We start from the raw sequence: 8,985 nt of genomic DNA, 5'->3' as shown, positions 1-8,985 counted from the left end.
ATAACGACATAGCATTTGAAAATAGTTTGATAATAAAAATGCCATAAAAATATTTCTTGACAAAACACCCTTATTTAAGCAAATAATATAGCTCGTCTGATATTTTGTTTAACTATGTTAAATATACTTTACATAGTTAATTATCGGGGAAATGCTCGTTTACTCAAGTACCCACCACCCGCAATATAGAGCACAACGTGGTTTTTCAGAAATAAGGTAACAAATATTATATATGTTGATGTAGTTAATCGTTGATTGTAAGATAGATGGGACAGAAAAGTTATATAGTAAATATAAAGTAAAACAGAATAAAGAAGGTACACCTTAGTAGAGCAGCTGATCACTGCTTGAAAACATTTACCCAACATAAATAGTACAAAGTGAAGCTTCAGACTCGCCGCTCGGGCCAAAAAAAACAAAAAAAAAAAAACAACTAAATTTTAGGCTAAAATACAACGATCTGATCTACCATTTATGTTGTTAGCATATGTTTATTGCAAATTAAAAAAATTTGAAATTTTAGGGAAAAGGTCAACTATGAGTTTTAGAGGCCGAGGAGGTGGTGGCAGAGGTAAGTTAACCATATATTTGATCATTCATACCATTATAGACATAACATAGTGAATTGCGGTCATGCACTTATTTATCAGAAATCTCGAAAATGCACAGGGTGAATAAAAGCATATTTTAGCTATATCGACAGAATAACCAAATAAAATTGTTTTAAGTGTTCATATTTTTAATTGTAATTTCTGTTTACATTTTACAAATTTTCACAAGCCAATTTTAGTGAGCTATCTTTTCAAACATCATGACACATATTCTATTTTTCTAGGTGGATTCAGAGGGGGAAGAGGTGGTGGTAGCAGAGGAGGTGGTAGAGGTGGTTATCAACAAGACTATGGACCACCAGAACATGTTGTAGGTAGGTTAAGTGAAACTGTCAAAATTTCAGGTTCCCAAAATCTTCCTCAAAGCCAGTTATTCATCGGCTAAATAATCTGGATGCTGTTGATCTAAGTGTTTTTTAAAACCTTGTTAAGTTTGTTTTATATACAAGACATAAATGCTTGCATTTTCTAGGGAATACTTTTAAAAAGGGTATTTACAGAGAAATAATTTCAACAACCTATAATATTTCTACAAATTTATTTCAGAACTTGGCCAGTATATGCAGCCATGTGAAGATGATATAGTTTGCAAGTGTACCAATGAAAAAATTCCATATTTCAATGCACCAGTATATTTAGAAAATAAACAGCAAATCGGAAAAGTGGATGAAATATTTGGACCAATCCGTGACTTTGTATCCTTTTTTGCTATAAAATCTAAGTTTATGTAACTGTCATTATTGGCTTTTGCATGCATTTACTGAAATATTTTGCTTATTATGTGAAATTGACAATTTGTTATTCCTTGACAGAAATTTCAGTTTTTCTCCGTGAAACTGTCTGATGACATGAAGGCAAAGTCATTTAACACAGATCAGAAAGTGAGCTTTTTTGTTGATGCATATGTAGTGATTATTATATACATAGTGAACTTAATAACAAAAATGTTCTTTTCTTTCATGTATATAGAAAATTGAATATTGTGTCTGCTTAATAGTGTTCAGTTTGAAGATATTATGTTTGTTATTTTCAGTTTTACATAGACCCATACAAATTACTCCCACTAGAAAGGTTCCTACCCCAACCTAAAGGTGCTGGAGGAAGAGGCAGGGGTAGAGGTGGGAGAGGAGGAGGAAGAGGGGGTGGAAGAGGAGGCAAGTATTGTTTGCAACATTATGTTTAAAAGAAATGCTTACAATAACAGAACTGCCATCAGGAGAATAAACATGTAAATGCTTCAAAGCAGAGAAGACTGCCAGTTTACCATTGTTGGAATAGATGTCAGAATGCTTAATTATATCTTGTGGCATTTATTTTAGGTGGCAGAGGAGGGAGAGGTGGCTTTGATCGAGGTGGGCGAGGAGGTGGATTTCGTGGAGGCAGGGGAGGAGCACGAGGAGGATTTGGTAGAGGAGGAGGAGGGGGTGGATTTAGAGGAAGGGGAGGAGGTGGATTCAGAGGAAGGGGTGGATATTGAAAGGACAAGGTGCCCCATTTTAAAGATGTGGACCTTTTTTAGGTATCAACAGCAAGAGATACATTTCCATACTGCCATGGATAATCCTCTCGACTTATTTTATGAAATGACAACAAACCTCTGAAGTAGTTGATGAAGTACACCATTCTGTGCAGATAGTGGTGTGCAAATGGAAGTGTAAGATATGAAAGTGATACAAATGGTCTTACTTTAGGAAACAATTGCTGCTGTTAGATGGAAAGAGTGAATATGCAAGGAATAGAGAAAAATAATGAAGGGAATCATAGAGAATAACCTGTGGTCTCTTTAACATTGCTCCTCAGTTTTAATAATAGTAATGTTGTAATATCAGATTTCCAGCAATAGATGGAAGAATCTTGTATTTTTGTATGAAATATCATTTTACTGTAACTTGTACAAATGAAAGTAAAAAGTATCAATGAATTTTTTTTGTCTTTTTTGGAATGGCATAACCCTCCCCACCCCACCCAACTTCCTTAATACTCTTGCCTCAAAACAATCCAGTAACGTGTATATTTTTTCCTGAAAATTTGTGAAGTTACACATGAAGTATACTTATAAACAATAGTTTAAAATGGCATAAATGTTTATTTTTCTTCATAAAATATTACCTTATAGAACTGTTTATGGACTACAGATCTGATATCATTAAGCATTGTAATAACAATGTATTAATGTACATATTCTGGAAACAGTTTATCATTTAAAAAACATGTTACTTGAATTAACTAAGTCTCAAATTGATTATCTCAAAAGAAAAAAGTTGCCATCGTCTTTCTATTGAAAGTATAACAGACCTATGCTGATTCCTTAACTATGGATTTGTCTCTCAAAATAAATGTGGGATAAACATGGCACTGTTAAACTCAATACATAAATGGTTAAGATTATTTTTTTAGTGTTTTTGTTATCGCATTAGTCATTCAATCAAATAAGCAGAATGGTAAAAAAAAAACGACTAGGAAATGTATCCTTCCTTGCAACAAATAAAACTGGTAACCCTAATTACATATACTCTTAACATTAGACTTCATAAATTTTGACTCTAAATAAGACTAAATATCAGGACTATTGGTAGATGAAAACAACATAAAACCAATAAGAGACTACAAAATTCTTATATAAAATAGCTCATTTATTAACTGATATTTCAAAAGCAAGTCCTAAATTGTCCAGTTTATTTACATGTGAAAAAATTGTATCAAAATTCTCTCTTATCTTAATGTTTCAATTTGATCTCATATGGCTCTCTCTCTATAAGTGGTAGCTTTCAAAATATTGTGGAAATGGGAAGCAATATTAGTACAATGATAGTCAAACATCTTCAAACCAGCACCCTTCAGTAATGCACATAACATTTAAATGATATTCAAAATATCTAACTACACAAGTATGATCTAGTACGTAAAGTCCATTATATATGAATGTTCTTTGTTTTAACTTCAGATATACAACACTGAAATAGAATAATTTTCAATCAAAATTTATAGACCAGTTGTGATGGTCTTTAAATATTTTATCATAGGAAGACAATTATGTAATGGTCAACACTGAAAAAATTGCTAATTTATAGCAGTGCCTAAATATATGTTTGAAAAATATAATCCAATTTCTCAATTGTTATATATGAGTTTAATAATGAGTTTACAAATCTAAACTTTTACACATTTTAAAAATACGTTAGCAAATGCAATAGAATTAATATCTCCTGAGTGTACAAATGTTTGGTGTTACAAATACTGGCTGGCTAACTACTGCAACTCGTACTTCATCTGGTATTCTTGCAGTTGTGTCTGCAACTGCACCACTCTTTCCACAGTGTCTGCTCTTGCCACTCGTTCCAAGTCAATTTGAGCTTGCATATCTTGTATACGGAGGTCATGTTTGGATTTCATGTCTAGCAATTGTGCCTTAAGAGCTTGTATTTGTTCTTCATAGTCTGTTCGCTGTTTCACCAATTCATCTTTTAATGCCTTGACTTGAATCTGTAGTACCTCCTGTGAGGGTGTCACTTTCTCTGACATGAGACTGGCATGTCCGCGTGAAGTCCTGGGCTTTGGTTGAGGTGGTAATGTTGGCTTTTCATTTACCTCTGCCCCATTTTGATTATTCAACTTTGCACTATCATTTCCTTTGTCTCCTCTATTATCTAGACATAGTATAGCTTCATCATCAACATAAAATGTGGAGGACTGGTGATGCTTAGAAGACTGGTTGACCTCTTTGACTGGAGAAGGTGCTTGAACATCGCCTCCATCCTCATCAACGTCCAATTCTTCAGATGCCTCCCAACTCAGCACTTCATTGCTGTGACTGACTGGACGTTCACTGGACATGACTGCCAAAGGCTGCTGCAGTTCAGAATTACCAGAGAAATCAAGATCCAGCAAATCCATTGTGTGGGATGGTAAAGTGCTGATAGCCGATTGATGCTGACCAGTGGTCAACTGTTCGTTTATATTAAGCAGGTCCTCTGTTGGGACCAAGTCACCAGAGTCATTGTAGTCAAGGATGAAAATGTTATCAGCACGCTCAATCAAAATGTGAGCTATTTGTTGTGTTAAAGTAGCATTCCCCATAAACCCAAAAGCAGTTGTGTCTTCACTCCTGGCAATATTGGGTCCAAGAACAGTGGCAAGATTGCTGATCCCCATCTTGTTGACTTCTGAGTATCTGCTGACCTCTTGGAAGAAAGTACAGACATATTTGAGAAGATTGTAGTTAAATGGTGGAATTTCTTTCAGCAACTCTGCTGCTTTTTCTGTAGCCTCGTCTTCAAGTCCACACTGGAATTTAGAAGCTAAGCTAGCAAGCATCAGGAATTGGTCCCCTGGTATGAGTGGTTCTGGGAGCTCACGCAGGTACATCTTGAGCAACGAAGCAATGGAATGAACATCGACATTTTCTAGATCAAACTTGTCAGGTGCTTCACAAGTGTCAAACTTCTCCTTTAGTTCTTTCAAAACAGAAGATCTTCCTGGGAGTCTAAAAAGAAGGATAATTTTTACAAAAATTGATACTAATATCACAAAATGGTAGTAGATTCCAGATTCAAAGAAACATATCTAATTTACGACTAGTTCTGCACATTTTTGTTGACATGTTATGTGAAAAAGACAAGAGACATCCCATTAAATTTGGATATCAAACAGATCATTTTGCAGTGCCTGTGCATGTATGTTTGTGCTCATGCATGGATGGAAAAATACCTAAATATTCCCTCTGTATCCAACCCATGCTCCCTAAGAAAATCCACACATTTTCTCACTACATCAGGGACATGTCTGTTTGGAGGATGCTTCATGGTTTCTGGTAAACTCTGCCCAAATATACCTAAAACAAACAAGCACATGTCTGTTTTAATGTTTTAAACTACCACTATTTATCACAGTATGACTCAATCTTTTCAATGGGGAAAATTATCAATTTTGCAGATACATAATTTCTGAATTATTGAAAATATATTTCTGCGTAGCATCTGTGGTGCTTTTTCTGCATATAATAGAACTATAAGGTAGCCTGCTTTCAGTTTTGTTGTTACCACTCAATAGGAATGTTCTAATTTTTAGAATTTATGACTTGAAAAATACAGTATCTATAAAATTCACAATTGCTCCCACTGAAAAGATCGAGTTATTACTGTATATAACACTGTAAAAAATATAACAAGAGAAACATTAGCTTAATGTGTCAAATAGACATGAAATCAGCACAAACAGATTTATTTTCTATAATAGCAATGGACTTTTTCCATTTATATACAAATATTAACCCTTTACAATTGCATAACAATAAATATGAGATTGTATTTATAGCCTCAGATGGCAAACAAAAAACTACAATAACTATAATACACTTACCACCTCCCTTGTAGCCATATATTACTCTTCTTACTACACTAATCCAAGATTGTCTATCTTCATCACTATCTGCCCAGAGTGGATAGGTTTCATGTGTTGTTGTCATGCGTGTCTGACCTGGGCCTAGGAAACCAGATAATATATGTTATAAGAGAACTGTAATATTGACCTAGTGTTGGGATAAAGTCACTTGCTGGCAAGTTCTTTTTAAACTATATGAATAATTAAAAATATTCTTATGTACAGGGTGTTGTGGTACTGCATCCTTTTAAGAGAGCATTTCCAGAGATTTAGATCGATCTTACAAGATCGACCTAACTCCCTGGGAGTTCACGTTAAATTGCAGTCAGCCAACCGCGCACGGAAGTAAATTACCCCCTAACAGCTTGCAGTAGGCGGGACAGACCTTTAAGCCGGATTATCTGACAGTAATCTTGTGAGACTCCCCACGGGGATAGATCGATCTAAAATCAATGGGAATGCACCCTTAGTCTGCAAGTACAGATTGTGAGTTATCACATGTATGTCTGAGACATCATGACTGTCACAGATATAGGGAAACTGCCTGTCCAACAGTTTATGACTTCTCAAAATGCCAGAGGACCTGGAAGATTTTTGATATCACAGGTCCTCTAGACTGACAAGGTTCATGTGTGGGAGAACCTGCAGATTTTTCGTAGTGCAGGTCCTCCAGACCTTCAGTATCTGCAAATTTTATCCCATGTCTGAAGACTTTCTATATATAGTTAAAAAACTGAAAGTTTAAGTATTGACATCACCTGTCGTGTGCCCCTGTGGCAACTAGTCACCAAAGTATGAACAAGCACTGCAAACTTTCAATTTTATATTCAGGGTAAAAGTATAACATTTGATTGCTCAATATATATGAATACAATAAATCAAGTAAACTGACATGTTAAGTTATGCTGGTTATTATAAACAAAACTATATTTCCATGTAAGTATGTTGTTTCATCTAGAAAATGTTAGGTTTAACAAAATATGAAGACTCCAATGTTAAAATATTCATGCTTTCGATCCAGCAATTACATCTTCCACCACACAGTGGCTATATTGACTCTTTGTACCACAAATATTTCCATGGCTTTCACATATGGATTACAAAACTGATTTAAAATATTCAATCATTCAAGCTTTGACTTGAATGACAAGAATACTAAATATCTTACCAGGGATCACCTCCAAAAGATACTTCCCAGGATCATCAAAGTTGTAAGGAATTTCCTTGATTCTGTTTCCAGGAAGAAAGATCTGTCCCATGAGCTTACTCTGATCTTCCTTAGTGTAGTAATACAAGAAATGACCCCTGAGAACAAACCATCTCTTCTGCCAGTTTTTCACCAAACCACCTTGTTTCCTTAGCCAACCTGACTTGAGGATGTTCTGTGAGGAGTTGGGGCTGAGTGGGGGTACAGGGGGAGCAGGTGCCTGTCTGGAAGGCTTCAGCCCAGCAGAAGCTCTATCTCCAAGAGTTTTAAGAAATGAGCGCTGCCTCTGAGGAGTTGCTGCAGCTCCTGACATCTTACCTGGAATGGAAAAGTGCCATATGACTTAATTTTTTACAAGACATATTGCTGCTAAACTTTAAGGGATAGTAAATAGATAACTTAAGCTTTTTTCTTCTGACTTTTCCAACAAAGGCATTGGATTTACTGCATAAATATGACCTAATTTTACAAAGGCTGACACCTGATACACCATGCAGGTTATCTGAATTAATAATGCTGAAACCTGGATATCTAGTGATTATAAATATTTTATCTTGGTTACAAAATGGAATTATTATATGGATTGCTTTCACTATGTTTGAAAACATCAATTGAGCTCTAAAAACTATACTGAAACTGATCTTTTTTCTTAAGGGTATATATTTTATTATGCATATATGTGAAGTTTTGCTTCTATTATTTAATAGCAACTATGGCATATATGTAATATACATAAGTCCTAAATTTAAAAACAATTACAAATTCACTTTATTTTGACAAAAAATACCTCCGATCACTTTTTCAGAGAGTAATAATAGTAGTAGTAGTGGCAGTAGTACTTATTTATTTCAGAAGAGATATACAATTTTATAACACTAAATATGCTATCAGAGAAAAAAATCTTCTCCAAAATAAAAAAAGACACCCTAGACCACTGTAACAAACTGTAATAAACATTTAAAAGATGCAAAAAACTACAATAAACATTTAAAAATTGTAAAGTGTAATAATCATTTAGAAAATATTTAACTTAAAGACAGAAAATGGCAATTTCTAACTAATTCAAAGTCCATTATGGGAAGAGTCAGTACATTTAGCATATACATTGTGGCAGATCTCCTGTTCCCAAAAAGCTGATATAGATACAAATTTCATTTTTGGATAGGTACAATGGCACAGGATTATGATATCAGGCACTGTCTGAATCATTTGACTTAAAATGTAATATTTTGTATAATATTCACAGTCTCAGAACAACTATACAAAGGAAGCCATAAATGCAAATGTTACTTTATCAGCTTGTCGACTCTTAAGCAGTACTTATCACATTCACAGTCCAAGATCCAATACAATGACAATGTTAATTGTCAATGTGGTTAAACTTAAATGAATGAACATTAAATTTTTATTCTAATTCTACAGTCTAAACGAAACGCATACTAAGAGTTGGACATTCAATATCAATTTTGTTCTAAATATAAAATCATTGTCAGGATGCAATCAGACAAAACTAACCTGCTCAGTGGTGAATCTCCAATCAATTTTGTAAACAACATTTAATCACTGCAGTTCGATGTATTCAGTCATCTCTGTTGACTCACATCTTCCGTATTTCCTACACATGAATTGATGACGTCATCCGTGAAGGTCAAAAAGCCGGTCTATTTTTTAATATTTCTTAATAATATGAGCGTCAATAAGATATCTGATTGTTGCAAATAGCATATTTGTCCAAATAAAGCCATCTTCTTTAATGCGTATTCAATATATTTCCAATAAATATTTCTC

At 34.4% G+C, this 8,985-nt stretch overlaps 2 protein-coding genes across 2 annotated transcripts; one reads left to right on the top strand and one right to left on the bottom strand.

Annotated features, from left to right (window-relative positions):
* The first annotated feature begins 134 nt into the window (after positions 1 to 134).
* Positions 135 to 2,532, top strand: LOC106176877 (H/ACA ribonucleoprotein complex subunit 1). Its single transcript, XM_013559441.2, has 7 exons — positions 135 to 216; positions 524 to 571; positions 836 to 925; positions 1,158 to 1,306; positions 1,433 to 1,492; positions 1,645 to 1,765; positions 1,931 to 2,532. Exons 2-7 carry the CDS (start codon positions 538 to 540, stop codon positions 2,086 to 2,088), a joined length of 612 nt encoding a protein of 203 aa, XP_013414895.1. The 5' UTR covers positions 135 to 216; positions 524 to 537; the 3' UTR covers positions 2,089 to 2,532.
* A 145-nt stretch (positions 2,533 to 2,677) lies between these two features.
* On the bottom strand, positions 2,678 to 8,851 carry LOC106176874 (rho GTPase-activating protein 24). Its single transcript, XM_013559439.2, has 5 exons — positions 8,713 to 8,851; positions 7,159 to 7,515; positions 5,970 to 6,092; positions 5,319 to 5,442; positions 2,678 to 5,094 (listed from the first exon to the last, which is right to left on the bottom strand). Exons 2-5 carry the CDS (start codon positions 7,508 to 7,510, stop codon positions 3,861 to 3,863), a joined length of 1,833 nt encoding a protein of 610 aa, XP_013414893.2. The 5' UTR covers positions 7,511 to 7,515; positions 8,713 to 8,851; the 3' UTR covers positions 2,678 to 3,860.
* Positions 8,852 to 8,985: the final 134 nt, after the last annotated feature.

This window comes from Lingula anatina, chromosome 2, assembly GCF_051362555.1.
Source record: "Lingula anatina isolate TDL-2025a chromosome 2, LinAna3.0, whole genome shotgun sequence".
In the NCBI taxonomy this organism is placed as follows: Eukaryota; Metazoa; Brachiopoda; class Lingulata; order Lingulida; family Lingulidae; genus Lingula; species Lingula anatina.
This window is presented reverse-complemented; position numbering and strand designations above follow the sequence as displayed.

Coding starts and splice junctions, on each gene's coding strand:
- LOC106176877 (XM_013559441.2), top strand. CDS start 538: ATGAGTTTTAGAGGCCGAGGAGGTGGTGGCAGAG. Junction 1,307..1,432: donor TTGGACCAATCCGTGACTTT/GTATCCTTTTTT, acceptor CAGAAATTTCAG/TTTTTCTCCGTGAAACTGTC. Junction 1,493..1,644: donor CATTTAACACAGATCAGAAA/GTGAGCTTTTTT, acceptor TGTTATTTTCAG/TTTTACATAGACCCATACAA.
- LOC106176874 (XM_013559439.2), bottom strand. CDS start 7,510: ATGTCAGGAGCTGCAGCAACTCCTCAGAGGCAGCGCTCATTTCTTAAA. Junction 6,093..7,158: donor TCTTTTGGAGGTGATCCCTG/GTAAGATATTTA, acceptor CTGGTTTCCTAG/GCCCAGGTCAGACACGCATG. Junction 5,443..5,969: donor ATATGGCTACAAGGGAGGTG/GTAAGTGTATTA, acceptor TGTTTGTTTTAG/GTATATTTGGGCAGAGTTTA.